At 44.7% G+C, this 15,318-nt stretch overlaps 2 protein-coding genes across 3 annotated transcripts in view; one reads left to right on the top strand and one right to left on the bottom strand.

Annotated features, from left to right (window-relative positions):
- Positions 1-81: 81 nt before the first annotated feature.
- LOC116604396 lies at positions 82-6,346 on the top strand. The gene is made up of 3 exons (XM_048721019.1): positions 82-1,212; positions 1,518-2,348; positions 5,961-6,346. Exons 2-3 carry the CDS (start codon positions 1,731-1,733, stop codon positions 6,264-6,266), a joined length of 924 nt encoding a protein of 307 aa, XP_048576976.1. The 5' UTR covers positions 82-1,212; positions 1,518-1,730; the 3' UTR covers positions 6,267-6,346.
- A 402-nt stretch (positions 6,347-6,748) lies between these two features.
- The window catches only part of LOC5521472 (Golgi apparatus protein 1), a 37,902-nt gene continuing 29,332 nt past the window's right edge, over positions 6,749-15,318 (bottom strand). For both annotated transcript variants that reach the window (XM_032366610.2, XM_001641208.3), the window contains 11 exons: positions 14,477-14,569; positions 13,365-13,436; positions 12,633-12,698; positions 12,232-12,311; positions 11,384-11,427; positions 10,920-11,050; positions 9,598-9,705; positions 9,385-9,486; positions 9,028-9,148; positions 8,465-8,568; positions 6,749-8,181 (listed from right to left, as the gene is read on the bottom strand). In XM_032366610.2, coding sequence (XP_032222501.2) covers positions 8,014-8,181; positions 8,465-8,568; positions 9,028-9,148; positions 9,385-9,486; positions 9,598-9,705; positions 10,920-11,050; positions 11,384-11,427; positions 12,232-12,311; positions 12,633-12,698; positions 13,365-13,436; positions 14,477-14,569 — 1,089 coding nt within the window. In that variant the 3' untranslated portion in view covers positions 6,749-8,013. The remainder of the gene's footprint in view (positions 8,182-8,464; positions 8,569-9,027; positions 9,149-9,384; positions 9,487-9,597; positions 9,706-10,919; positions 11,051-11,383; positions 11,428-12,231; positions 12,312-12,632; positions 12,699-13,364; positions 13,437-14,476; positions 14,570-15,318) is intronic.

The raw sequence follows: 15,318 nt of genomic DNA, 5'->3' as shown, positions 1-15,318 counted from the left end.
TGTATCTGTTTTGCCCATCCCCCCCCCCTCCCCCACTCGAGGAAAAGAAAGCAGGAAGCACAACTGAAAAGTGGTATCTCTTTCTGGTCTGTTCTGTTGAATTTTGAGCCTCAAAAATTCATAGAAAAGTAATTATAAGAGGACACCTCAGAATACCCGTCCACAGGGAGTCCACACCTCGATTTCTATTCAACGAGCCAGTAAATTCAATGAAGGAAATATAAGTCCCTACAATTGAACGGGTTTTGAGTAACGGGATAACGCTAAACCGACGGACGGAGATGGAAAGGCTGGATAGAACTATGACTTTATTCAACTTTTAGCGCACATACATTATCAGCACTGAATTACACCATGTACATGTTATCATCGTTACCTATTTTTAGTTTCAGCATCTTGAGACTGGTTTCTTGAAAGTTCATGTCGTAGACCTTTTGTTTACCGGCAACTATCACGTCCGATATTTTGTTTTATATGATTTCAACATGAATGGTTCAAATTATATGAGATGATTGAGTCTTAAATAGATTTCAGTTGAACAATAATATATATTTGATTTAGTAAAGTATGTTGCTCAGTAAATGGGGAAGAGGGGACTTCTGTTTTTGTCTTCTTTGGGGGGGGGGGGGGGGGAGGGATGGGAGGTTAGAGCTGGAAAAAAAGGAGAATAAAGTTTTAAATTGAAATGTAATTTACAAGTTAAAAAAAAGTCTATAATCGATTAATGTAAAGGAAATAATGAATGGAAAACCTTGTAATAATGGAAAAATGTGTAACAAAAATGTAAAATCAATCATAGAAAATCTCCAATAAAAACTATATAAAAAAAATGATTTCAACATAAGTTCTACATGATAAAAGAATATTTTTTCTTCTGAATCTGAAATCGGTAACAGAGAAGAAGCTAAATCATTTAGACTAACCGTTGAACATTTCAAAGAAATTATCTTTGTCAATTTTTTCTGCTTAGTTTTATAAGAAACAGCAACGATGTTTATTTTTTGTGTTTATTCACGGACTCTACGAACTAAACGTTGATTGGTGAATTGCCAGCCAACCAGAAAGCACCAAATACTGACAAGAGCGTAAATAAAGAGAGATCTCGTGCCGAAGGTCCAGTGAAGACTCGCCTTCAAACAAGTCTACTCAAGTTCCGCAAACATCTCGACTTTCAAAGTTTGAAGATTTAAAGAAAGCGCACGATTTTTAGAGGTTAGCTTCGAATATGGAAGTGTGTTGGAGGTAGAATGACTATAAGAGAGGGTCCACAATAGCTTTTTTTCGGGATGCGTCAGCGTTTATTGATGTTGTTTGGTCCTGTTGTTTCAAGATTTTAGAGGGCCTTTTGTTCCGTGTAACTGCCTTTTGTTTCCAACAAAAAGAACGTTGGAAATACCCTTATAGGGACGCGCGCTTATTTCCACAGTTGAGTCCTTGAGCTGTTGATTTTGCACCTTATATTTGCAACTTTTGTAGACTTTAAACTGTGAATTTCAGTATCTTTTTTTACTGAACAGATGAGACAAAGATCGACGATTCTTGTCTTGTTGCTGTTATCAGCTACCGCGATATTGGCAGAGGATGTCCTAGATCCCACTAAGGATGAAGAAACCCCTGAGCTTGCCAAGACCGCCCCGAATAACGATCCAAGCGCTGATGACGTCATGATTGATAGAGACCCCTGAGCTTGCAAAAAACAGCCCCCTAGCGACGACAACACCAATGACGACATGAATGATAAAGACCCTGAGATTGACATGGCCACCCCCAATGCTGATGAAACTATGGACGACTTTGCTGACGACGGAGCCCCTGAACGTGCCAGGAACACCCCGAAGAATCAGAAGAGCGATGATTACAAGAAAGCAATTTCCGTAAAAGCCGCTGAACACCCTGACGATGCCCCTGCCATTACCAAGACCTCCCCTGAAAGAGATCTAAGGTCTGACGATTCTCCGTCTTTCTTGACTCTTGATCGGCGCGGCTGGAGCGGCTGGTCCATTTGGTCTGTTCCCAAGGAGAGCGAGTTCCCAGACTATGACCAGTTCACACAGGACGGAGTGAGATGTCTGGTGGGGTGTGGACCGGTCGCATGGGCCATGGTGTTCGGGTACTATGACCGGCTAGCTGCAACCTCATCCTCGTATGGATACAGCTCAAGGTTGTATAGATGTAACGGCGCAGACGGGTCCCCAAGTTGTATTCCACCAAAGTCTAATAACGACATCCTACGAAGATACAGTCGAACCTCTATTAAGCGGCCCTCTATTGAGCGGTCACCCTCTATTCAACGGTCATTTACCAATGTCCCGAATTTTCCCCGTTATGTTTACTGTAAACTTGACCTCTATTGAGCGGTCACCTCTATTAAGCGGACGCGGTCACCAAAGGAGGGTCCCAATTGGTTGATTTCATTGTTTTTCACCTCTGTTAAACGGTCATCAACAATATTTGTCAGCATGACAACAGATAGTGCACGTCATATTTCGTCATATTTTTAACTGTCTAATCTAATTACTATGGCTAATCGCCTTGTGAGACTTGTGTGGTCTTGTGCGGATCAGTCGCATCAAATTCCTCGATTACCAATTTCCGCTTTAGCCAGCTAGAAGAAAAACTGTCACCTTCAAATATGTATTCACAAGGAATCTCGAGTCCATAGCCACCACCTCTGTTCACCCACTTCCCTTTGACTACGACTTTCTCACAGTTCGTAGGTCTCTTGAGATATTTGGTAACCCACGTTGACATCAGTTTGGGAATATGCCTGATAACTTCGTAATCGTCAACTAGAGTATTCGGGTGACCGTCTCCATCCATCACTGTTTTGTCGGCTTTTTCTCTTACGATTGCAACAGCATTCGGATCCTTTATGTTAGTTGGTTCCCGCATAAGTTTGTAAACATCTTCTAATGCTGGTTCCCACTCAGTCATGTACTCATGATATCCCCGAATGAATGCAACTGGGTCAGATTTGTGAGTTTTGGGGTACGGCAACGCACTGCGAGTTTTTTATTCGACTTCCAAAATCGCGCAAACGCTTAAATGACGGATATCGACGGAAACGACGCGTGTAACATCACCTTAACGCACTCATTTACTTTACATAACGCCAGCGAAAGTAGCTCATGCCCATAGAATTGGGCAAAGCCGCAAGAGCCGTATAGGCAAAAACAAACTGACTAGGCGGTTTCAAACATTTCTGGATCAAATTGGGATGCACCAGGCCCCGTCTTAGGGCTAACATGATTGTTACTGTTGTTTATTATAATAAAAAGTTCTTACGTATAATTAAAGCCCGATTTACGCTAATTTAGGGGCGAAAATAGCGAAACCTCTATTAAGCGGTCAACCTCTATTAAGCGAACTTTAGAAGCACACTAGCATACACACATTGGCACCAGTCGGGCCAAGACGGGACGCTAGCACAGTCTAGTACCCGTGCAGTTCGGCAACCATGGACAGCTGTTTCGTCCTTATTAGGACTCGTCAGCATGGCATAGCCGGTTTGCCTCAGTTAAACTTCATCGGCAAAAAAACTGCAGGGCGACTTCGACTCGAGCGAAGTGCTTTAAACCACAGCTTAGATCCATGTGGGATCTAGAGCTGCGACCGGGCTAGCGTGATGCCAATTGTGCGGATCACGCATGCGACCTTTGCTAGTCTAAAACTCCGTCGGATAGCCAAACTATCCTTGCGAGTATGTATACATAAATGTGAACTTTAGAAGCACACTAGCATACACACATTGGCAACAGTCGGGCCAAGACGGGACGCTAGCACAGTCTATTACCCGTGCAGTTCGGCAACCATGGACAGCTGTTTCGTCCTTATTAGGACTCGTCAGCATGGCATAGCCGGTTTGCCTCAGTTAAACTTCATCGGCAAAAAAACTGCAGGGCGACTTCGACTCGGACGAAGTGCTTTAAACCACAGCTTAGATCCATGTGGGATCTAGAGCTGCGACCGGGCTAGCGTGATGCCAATTGTGCGGATCACGCATGCGACCTTTGCTAGTCTAAAACTCCGTCGGATAGCCAAACTATCCTTGCGAGTATGTATACATAAATGTGAACTTTAGAAGCACACTAGCATACACACATTGGCAACAGTCGGGCCAAGGCGGGACGCTAGCACAGTCTATTACCCGTGCAGTTCGGCAACCATGGACAGCTGTTTCGTCCTTATTAGGACTCGTCAGCATGGCATAGCCGGTTTGCCTCAGTTAAACTTCATCGGCAAAAAAACTGCAGGGCGACTTCGACTCGGACGAAGTGCTTTAAACCACAGCTCAGATCCATGTGGGATCTAGAGCTGCGACCGGGCTAGCGTGATGCCAATTGTGCGGATCACGCATGCGACCTTTGCTAGTCTAAAACTCCGTCGGATAGCCAAACTATCCTTGCGAGTATGTATACATAAATGTGAACTTTAGAAGCACACTAGCATACACACATTGGCACCAGTCGGGCCAAGACGGGACGCTAGCACAGTCTATTACCCGTGCAGTTCGGCAACCATGGACAGCTGTTTCGTCCTTATTAGGACTCGTCAGCATGTCATAGCCGGTTTGCCTCAGTTAAACTTCATCGGCAAAAAAACTGCAGGGCGACTTCGACTCGGACGAAGTGCTTTAAACCACAGCTCAGATCCATGTGGGATCTAGAGCTGCGACCGGGCTAGCGTGATGCCAATTGTGCGGATCACGCATGCGACCTTTGCTAGTCTAAAACTCCGTCGGATAGCCAAACTATCCTTGCGAGTATGTATACATAAATGTGAACTTTAGAAGCACACTAGCATACACACATTGGCACCAGTCGGGCCAAGACGGGACGCTAGCACAGTCTATTACCCGTGCAGTTCGGCAACCATGGACAGCTGTTTCGTCCTTATTAGGACTCGTCAGCATGTCATAGCCGGTTTGCCTCAGTTAAACTTCATCGGCAAAAAAACTGCAGGGCGACTTCGACTCGGACGAAGTGCTTTAAACCACAGCTCAGATCCATGTGGGATCTAGAGCTGCGACCGGGCTAGCGTGATGCCAATTGTGCGGATCACGCATGCGACCTTTGCTAGTCTAAAACTCCGTCGGATAGCCAAACTATCCTTGCGAGTATGTATACATAAATGTGAACTTTAAAAGCACACTAGCATACACACATTGGCACCAGTCGGGCGTGATCCGCACAATTGGCATCACGCTAGCCCGGTCGCAGCTCTAGATCCCACATGGATCTAAGCTGTGGTTTAAAGCACTTCGCTCGAGTCGAAGTCGCGCTGCAGTTTTTTTGCCGATGAAGTTTAACTGAGGCAAACCGGCTATGCCATGCTGACGAGTCCTAATAAGGACGAAACAGCTGTCCATGGTTGCCGAACTGCACGGGTAATAGACTGTGCTAGCGTCCCGTCTTGGCCCGACTGGTGCCAATGTGTGTATGCTAGTGTGCTTCTAAAGTTCACATTTATGTATACATACTCGCAAGGATAGTTTGGCTATCCGACGGAGTTTTAGACTAGCAAAGGTCGCATGCGTGATCCGCACAATTGGCATCACGCTAGCCCGGTCGCAGCTCTAGATCCCACATGGATCTGAGCTGTGGTTCAAAGCACTTCGTCCGAGTCGAAGTCGCCCTGCAGTTTTTTTGCCGATGAAGTTTAACTGAGGCAAACCGGCTATGCCATGCTGACGAGTCCTAATAAGGACGAAACAGCTGTCCATGGTTGCCGAACTGCACGGGTAATAGACTGTGCTAGCGTCCCGTCTTGGCCCGACTGGTGCCAATGTGTGTATGCTAGTGTGCTTCTAAAGTTCACATCTATTAAGCGGTCACTAAGCTAAGTCCCGAGGGTGACCGCTTAATAGAGGTTCGACTGTATATCCTTTCGATTCGAAGAGGTCAATACAGTCTGCCTCTTAGGCGGAGGATACACAATACCTTGGAATATGGACAAGATAGAATTGGTACCAAGCCAGACAGGGTGGAGGAGCCAGTATTTCTAAATACACTACAAGCTTGTCAGTGGCGGGGTGGGTCCAGACGTGGATCCGGAACGAAGCGAGAGACGCAATTAAGCAGGGGTATCCGGCCATTGTGGGAATATGGATTAAGGGGGCGCAGCATTACGCAGTGGCCTTCAAGTACAAGACTCGTACGAGGGTGGGTAATTGGGTGACGGAGAGGCAGGAGATGGGATGGGATGCACATGGGATGGGGAGGGTCCGAAAACGGATGGTACAAAATCCATGGTACATGGATTTGTAGCAAGGAAGTAGGTCGGGCTCTCGACATCTGACAAATAAAGATGTAAGACAAACAAACGAAGATAAAGAAATATATCTAGATGCTATGGGTATTGATAACTGTTACTTTTTTAAAAATATTTCAGTGACCATTTTGTCGAAAACCTCTTAAGCAAGCAAGAAATTAGCACCCCATTGCTAGAACACCCCCACCCCTTAACATGTAGCTATACCCGAGTAGTACCCCCACACGAATGTGTATGTGAGAAGTACTCCCTTTGTTTCTAAACTGTTTGAAAATCCTCGCTTTCGAACCCATCCATTTCTGCGGTTCGTCCCGTCTTTCCCTACCTCCCAAAAATACAATACGGCAGGGCCGCACTGCCCCCCAAATATTTTCAAAAATTTTACGATAATGACCAGTCCCCCCCGAATATTTTGTTCATGTCTCTGTATTGCACCCCCCCCCCCCCCCAAAAAAAAAAAAGGACACGAGGCAGTAGCTGAAATATAGAAGACAGTTTATTTGTTCGATTCCGAATAGTTTACATTAGTACGTTTATAGAGGGGTAGCTACCAGGCCCCGATACAGAGAAACCAGGCCTCGATACAGAGGAACCAGGCCTCGATACAGAGAAACCAGGTCTTAATACAGAGGAACCAGGCCTCGATACAGAGAAACCAGGCATCGATACAGAGGAACCAGGCCCCGATACAGAGGAACCAGGCCTCGATACAGAGGAACCAAGCCTTAATACAGAGGAACCAGGGCTCGGTACAGAGGAACCATCGATACAGAAAAACCAGGCCTCGAAACAGAGGAACCAGGCCTCGATACAGAGGAACCAGGCCCCGATACAGAGGAACCAGGCCTCGATACAGAGGAACCAAGCCTTAATACAGAGGAACCAGGCCTCGATACAGAGGAACCCTCGATACAGAAAAACCAGGCCTCGATACAGAGGAACCAGGCCTAGATACAGAGGAACCTGGCCTCGATACAGAGGAACCAGGCCTCGATACAGAGGAACCAGGCCAAGGGGGGCATGACCTTGCACTACTTTAATAATATGCCAAGTGGATCACGTAAAACGTAACACACCATAAAGTTCATTTAACAGCAGGTTCATATAAACCAAGAGACAGATAAGCACATGGCCGTCAAGTCGGATCTACGGACTTTATGTCCAAATTGTACAATGTTACTTAGGTTAAATTTAAACGTATCCCCCCTCCCTGAGTCATATTTAATGAAAATAAAACAATCGCTTAATATTATGCGAATTATAGCGGACGTTCCTAATTCCTTCGCATCTCCGATGCGTTTTCATTGGCCAGTACAAAATGGCTTCCAATCACGGCACTTGCCCGCAATGCGCTGGACAATCGAAAAGCACCAAATGTATTTTCGTTAGTTAAAACGACAGAAGCCAGAAAGCGAATAAGCAGTTAACGAGAGTTCGCAGAATAATGAAAATCGAAGTTCATGATACAAAACAGACGTCAGCTTTGATAATTGCAAACAATGAAAACCTCACAGCGATTTGTAGAGCTACTTGCCCCCCCCCTCCCCCCCCTCCTCTGAACTATTCACAATAATACACCTCTCTTTTCCAAGACTGGAGGGACGTCATTGCGTTACATCTTTCTTCTGACTCAAGGCCGACATGTCCATTATCTGCGCTTGATGGTGCGCCTCAGAGATTGCGAATTCTAAAAAGAATTAGGTTTGAGATAACTCCAAATTCCTATTACGAGCTTGTCAAATCTCAACGATCCTTGATTTCTCTTTTGACTCTCTTGGAAATTCTACCGAAAACTAGACCCCCGACAAAGATCAAGGAGAGGGCGATGGCGAAGACCATGAAGAAGTAATTCTTGGACGGCGACAGGGTGATGGCGGCAGCTAGATCGCTGAACGACTCTGGTGATTGGATCTGTGATTAAAATGAAAGGCTCGTTAAATTAGCATCGATGGTCAACTAAAACGTGGGTGAGGTGTGCACAATATTGTAGTGTCGCGAGGCACGATGGGAAATTGTTTCAAACCGGCAAAACAGCATTAAAGAGCAGTAAATTACACTTGTTATAGCTACCCCCCCTTCCCTCCCCTCACCGTGTACTCACATTGGCAAAGTCCCACATCTTGAGGCGACCTTAGAGCTGTAAATTACACTTGTTATAGCTACCCCCCCTTCCCTCCCCTCACCGTGTACTCACATTGGCATAGTCCCACATTATGAGGCGAGCTTTGAGCTGTAAATTACACTTGTTACTGAGCCTGTTTTTCTTGCTTGCCTTGACGCCGATCAGACAGTTCATCACTACCAGAGAGAGAGGGGGGTTACTTATACATCCATCGGGAAGGATGGTGAACATCCTACAGGTATCGACTATAGCACAAGTATAGCACCCGTCATCGTGAGATAAGTGCTTAGCTGACATGCTATCTTTAGTATAGAAGACCGCCGCGAGACTATATCGGCTGCCTTTGTTACTAAGGCTAAAGATATCAAACCCCTAAGCGATCTCAGCGATGTTATTCCAAGGGGAGTACCAATAAGCCATGGATACTCCCTTAGATCAGGGCCGCAGCGCACTCAAATGCCCAAAGGGCGCACAAATAGGCACAACAAACTTGATACTGTGCGATACGCATAAATATGCTATAGTGTGAATATTGTAATAGTGTTTTCTGAGAGAGCGCGAGTTTGCGTGACTTCTCAGAACAAATCGCCTATCAAATTCCAAGTACATAAGGTGCCGTACTAGTATAAGCATACCCCGTCCGTGGCCTGGGTCGACATCCTCGCATAAGTGCTTTATGTCGTTTATACAAGCATCGAACAACACAGGGTCAGCGTAGACGTCGGTTTTGCCTTCACGCATTGTCCGAATTACCTCCTAAAAACATAATGGCACACACATTACATGCCATCCAAATCCAAGTCATTCACCAGCATACGTCACATGAACCCCTTCTTGCCTCCTATAAGGTGACAGGGGTGATAACAAATACCGTTCATTATATTGAAAACATTTTTTTAAATAGTGTTAATCATTACCAATCCGGTTGATATAAGACTGACTTGACAAGGATTATGCATGGCCATTCCAAGTAAAGCGCACTCATAACATACCACGTAGCACTTTCCATCCTTTTTGAGTTTTTCAAGCTTGTTTCGCAAACATTCTTCAACCTTTCCATGCCCGGGCTCGATGTGCTGGCAATACTGGCTAACCTAAGAAGCCCACGAGAAACAGAAAATAAGCTTGTGTGTGGAATACTGGTATGAAGATGCCCTGTCACTCATGCGAGTGCCCTGTTTTGACAAAAAAATCATAACAATCACCTCATCCTTGCAAGCTTTTGATAGCTTAGGATCTAGGCGATAATCCATAGCTTCTTCATGTATGACGGTGCGAATGTACATCTCACAGCTTTGACCAAGATTTTCCTTCTGCAAAAACGGAACCAGAAGGAATTAGTAATCATATATATAATGCGGTGAGGAAACAAGCCATCTCTCGCGGATGGAGGAACTAGATAATTTAACACCACACCATGTACAGGGTGGATTAAAAGTTCGTGCGACTTTTAAAAATGCGTTGATTTTATTCTTTCAAACTTGAATATTTGACCACAAACCTTATTTCCAGTTTAAAGAAGTAACGAATAGTGGTTAGTATTCCTAAAAAAAAGTCCTAAGATCTTGAAGAATTTAACTTTTTCCCGCATGCACGCATGCGAAGTCAGAAATTCACATTTCGCGTCATTTTTCTTGCTGATGTGAAAAGAGAGTTCTATTTGCCGAGGTTTCACGTGCACGGAGCGTCAGAAAACGTAAAATGGAAGAAACGTGACAGGGCCCAAAGACAGACAGAACCAAGGCATCAATTTTGAGGTCATCAGCCTTATTATTGAGAGACATAGCACGTATATAGCTAAAATTATCCAAAGGTCACAGCGCTGCGCCAAGAATTGGTGTTCACGGTACGACTTTAAGACAAAGCCAGGGGGGAGACCTGCAGTTCTGACAAAAGTCGTCCGAAATAAAATTATCTAAGCAAAATACAAGCGGAGTTCTAGGAATTCCCATGCCAAAGATCAGCTACTTGGGTGTTCAGTGCGAATCGAAACAACATCCATACAAAACGGAACTCCTGTTCACAAAGCTAAAGTTACTTATCAAATGTTGCCAAATTCCATAGACAGGGACGAATGACCAAGAACCGATAGAAAGTGTTTAGAGTATTTTGATGCAGTGATCCATCGCCGACGACGGTAAAATAACTAGAGGTACCTCCATTCTTGGCAAAATGTTGATACATTATAGGGACGTTTTCACTTCGTACCTAAGCGCATAAAAATTGTAATAAATAACAAAGACAGCTACTCTGGCTATTGATTCTTTTGTATTCACAAAATACAATAAAGTATTTTCATCATAAGCAACACTTGTAATGCTGCTGTGTTGTAGACTTGTTTTTTTACTCAATTAAAAAAGTGCACGAACTTTTGATCCACCCTGTACAATCCTTTTTTAGGGATTTAGGTAAAGGGAGGCTCTAATTCAAGCATTTTACATGTACATAACAATGATTTTATCGTATACATGACAGCACGGTTGGCTACAATAGTTGATTTCTGGTTTCTGGTGGCGGTTAGACTTACCGGGAGCTGTTTCTTGAGACAGTTCACCATTTCACCATCTCGTTGGCTTATATCCTTAGTGATGTGGTTAAAGCAGAACTTCTTGATCTCTCGTTTACACGCACTTTGTAGCTCAGGGTCGAGTTTGTAATCTGCACAGAATAAGTCAGATAAAGCTGTGTGGAAAACTGTGCCGAGGACCCAGCAGCCAATAGCCTACCTGTAGGCTTTTATAGTTTTTCGGACACGAAAACGCCTTAAACAAGAAGTTCGCATAACCCGGCCGCCATCTTGGATAATGTGTTCAGCAGAGGGAGGTGGAAGAAAAATGCGCTGGGCAGGGGGAGAGGCAGAAAAGACTTCCCCCTCTCCCCCCAGGGGAGAGCATTATCCATGATGGCGGAGCATATTTTCTTCAGAGAGAGTAAGTATGAAGTAGAATACTACTGTTAGGTCATTGCATTACAAATTCGCACCAGACCTACCTTCGTATTGTTTTTTCTGTCTCTTTAAAACGATTTCGCGACACCTGGAACCAATTAGGTTTATCAGGAATTATGAATTCGACAATTTCATGATAAGATACTATTTATTATATTTTATATATTATATTCTCATAAATATTTGCATATTTATTTTAAAGTTAAGCCATTTTAGGCAATGCTAAACAAACAGAATTATATACCCCATTCATTAAACTTTTCACTGATAAATCAAAGCACTTTCCATTAAATGTGACAATGTATCAATCGTTTTTCCTCAATTATCCGTGTTCGCGGCGATCTAGTGGCACAAACACCTCAAAATCTACAACGCCTTTTCAAGTCTCCCTCTAAAGCTGCATTGAGCAAAATCATAAAAAGAACAGGAGCAAAAAAAAAAAAGGCAAAGGCTTATATTCTTTGATTTTTGCATAGATGTTCCATTTCAAATATAAACCAAAATAAGATTTAGAACTGTTTGGTAGATAGTCCGTTCTTGAGATATTGCGAATTGTAAGACTCTTGATTTGTCTGAAATTGACCAATTTCGGCGAAATTGCTAATTTTTTCATGATTTATGGCAACTTTGCTCAATCATATCTCAAGAACGAGAAGGAACCTCAAGGCAAAATATCAACAAAATATAAGCTAACACAACCTTACAGACACTAAATTTTATAGTAGATGTACAAACAACCGTGGTATGAGGGTAAAAACCCTTTGTCAATTACAAGAAAAGAGTTTGAAATAAGCCACCGCAGGAGGAGGTCAATACAGGGGTCATTGACAAGACCTTTAATGCCTATTTTCTCTTCTCAATCCCTTGAATTGAAAAAGAATGCAAGACTTACTTTTTAGTCATTTGTGGGTTGCGTTTGTGCTTCTCCAGACATCTGAGCAAGTCTTTAGGATCAACATCAGAGCACAGATGCTAAGAATATAAACAGAAGAATGAGAGTTAGTCGTTGTTACAAAAATGGACACATAAATGTGTCTGTGGAAAGCACCAGAAACTGGCTAATATCTACTCTACCCCACTCCCTACCGGTGGCTGTGCTTATATCTGCCACTCTACCCCCTCCCCCAGGTATCTGGGCCAATATTCCTATTTCCAGTGTCCGTGCAGATACCTACTATTCTACCGCCTCTGTTGGCTGTGCCAAGCACAAAAAAAAACAGCATTAACTAAAGATCGAGGTAGCTGCTACTTATATTCTTAAGTGATATCCTTTAATTCTGTGGAAATGTTTACCTGAATGGTGGACTGACAGCTCTTGATAAGCTGGAAGTCAATCTCAGGATCTTCCACTTCCGTTTCCTGCAGAAAACAAAACAACCTGAAACCCTCTCAGATCGACTGTCTGTATCAAGTGTAATTCGTGCCGTAGTCTCGCCATCCTGTAACTTGTTGTAAAAAGTCTTATCTGTTGTAATTATGTAGTTTTTAAAGGGTCCGCAGTAAATGGCCATGCTGTTGCGGCCACCCTGTCTATTGTGGCGAAGCTAATAAAATAAAAAATAATAATAAACCATCCACTCCATTCAAAGGGAAAACACATCCTAAGGCAGGCAACCACTAACCCTTATAACATGAATTACAATCCCAGGATTTAAAAAAACATATCAAAATAATAGCAAGAGATAGGAATGATTTTTTAACCCCCAAACCCTTATAATACGAATTACAATCCCAGGATTTTAAAAACATATCAAAATAATGGCAAGAGATGGGAATGATTTGTTTAATTCCACAACATCAAACAATTATTATTTTCACAAGGCTAACAAACCCAAGCAATACCACGACCTGAGGGACGGGTGGAGACTTACCTCAAGAACAAAAAGAAGTGCGTACAGGAAAATGAAAAAAAAAAAAAACTTTCTTACTTGTTTGAACAAGAAAGCGAAGAGTATAAATACAAATATTTCCTAATAGGTGCTTGCCTTCCGTATTCCTAGTACACACGTGTGTCCAAGCACTTACCTCTTTGGCAAACAGCTGTTTCTGACATTCTGTGGTCAAAATGTCAAAGTTGTCCTTGAGGCATTCAAGAACCTGATAAAACAATAAATTATTCTTAAGCAAATCTGGAGCTACAATGTTATGCAAAGACATCAGAAGCACAATAATGTTATGTTGCCTCATGCACTTTCTGGACTTGACTCAACTACTTAGCATACTGTGGCTAGAAGCTTCATACGCTAACACACTAGGCCACCTGTGGTGAGTGGCCCCACACGCTAACACACTGGGCCACCTGTGGTGAGTGGCCCCACACAATAACACACTGGGCCACCTGTGGTGAGTGGCTCCATACGCTAACATACTGGGCCACCTGTGGTGAGTGGCCCCACACGCTAACACACTGGGCCACCTGTTGTCAGTGGCCCCACACGCTAACACACTGGGCCACCTGTGGTGAGAGGCCCCACACACTAACACACTGGGCCACCTGTGGTGAGAGGCCCCACACACTAACGCACTGGGCCACCTGTGGTGAGAGGCCCCACACGCTAACACACTGGGCCACCTGTGGTGAGTGGCTCCATACGCTAACACACTGGACCACCTGTGGTGAGTGGCTCCATACACTAACACACTGGGCCACCTGTGGTGAGAGGCCCCACACACTAACACACTGGGCCACCTGTGGTCAGTGGCCCGACACGCTAATACACTGGGCCACCTGTGGTGAGTGGCCCCACACGCTAACACACTGGGCCACCTGTGGTGAGTGGCCCCACACACTAACACACTGGGCCACCTGTGGTGAGTGGCCCCACACACTAACACACTGGGCCACCTGTGGTGAGTGGCCTCACATGCTAACACACTGGGCCACCTGTGGTCAGTGGCCCCACACACTAACACACTGGGCCACCTGCGGTGAGTGGCCGCACATGCTAGCACACTGGGCCACCTGTGGTGAGAGGCCCTGCTAACACACTGGGCTCCCTGTGTTGAGAGGCCCCACATGCTAGCACACTGGGCCACCTGTGGTGAGAGGCCCTGCTAACACACTGGGCCCCCTGTGTTGACAGGCCCCACATGCTAGCACACTGGGCTACCTGTGGTTGCTAATTTGTATGCATCACCTGGGCTTGTCCCTCCTTGATACCCTTACAGTGAGTCTCCACGTCCACGTTGCATGCGCCATAGAGCTCAGGGTTGAATTTGATGTTCTCTCCCTGATGAGGAAATTTAAGAGTTTTAATTAATTTACAGGTCAATGCACTTTAATATTAGGAGTGGACAGTCGATTCATGTTACAGATCCAGCCCCTTAAATTGTAAAACGCTTGAGATAACATTGGTCACTCACTCACTATTTGTTTACGTTTTGCTTCCACTTATGGGCGGGTGTGACGTTCTATGGAGTCACATAGAGTTCAAATGACTGCACTTTTCCAGGCCTTATGATCTCTCGCCAAGCCAGCCATCAGGGCCCGACACTTTCAGGTAATTTCCTTTGACCTTGGCCATGACGCCTGTGCCTGCGTGTATGCGTATTCCCCTTCACTGATTGTGGACACAGGACATGACGCCTGTGTGTATGCGTATTCCCCTTCACTGATTGTGGACACAGGACATGACGCCTGTGTGTATGCGTATTCCCCTTGTCTGATTGTGGACACAGGACATGACGCCTGTGCCTGCCTGTATGCGTATTCCCCTTGTCTGATTGTGGACACAGGACATGACGCCTGTGCCTGCGTGTATGCGTATTCCCCTTGTCTGATTGTGGACACAGGACATGACGCATGTGCCTGCCTGTATGCGTATTCCCCTTCACTGATTGTGGACACAGGACATGACGCCTGTGCCTGCGTGTATGCGTATTCCCCTTCACTGATTGTGGACACAGGACATGACGCCTGTGCCTGCCTGTATGCGTATTCCCCTTGTCTGATTGTGGACACAGGACATGACGCCTGTGT

Source organism: Nematostella vectensis, chromosome 13 (genome assembly GCF_932526225.1).
Source record: "Nematostella vectensis chromosome 13, jaNemVect1.1, whole genome shotgun sequence".
NCBI lineage: Eukaryota > Metazoa > Cnidaria > Anthozoa > Actiniaria > Edwardsiidae > Nematostella > Nematostella vectensis.
The sequence above is the reverse complement of the archived record's forward strand: the minus strand, read 5'-3'. Positions and strand labels throughout refer to the sequence as shown.

Bases quoted from the DNA above. Each gene is read 5' to 3' on its own strand.
- LOC116604396 (XM_048721019.1), top strand. From the start codon at position 1,731: ATGAATGATAAAGACCCTGAGATTGACATGGCCACCCCCAATGCTGAT. The intron at 2,349-5,960 runs TATTGAGCGGTC...TGGACAAGATAG, and splicing joins TTTACTGTAAACTTGACCTC to AATTGGTACCAAGCCAGACA.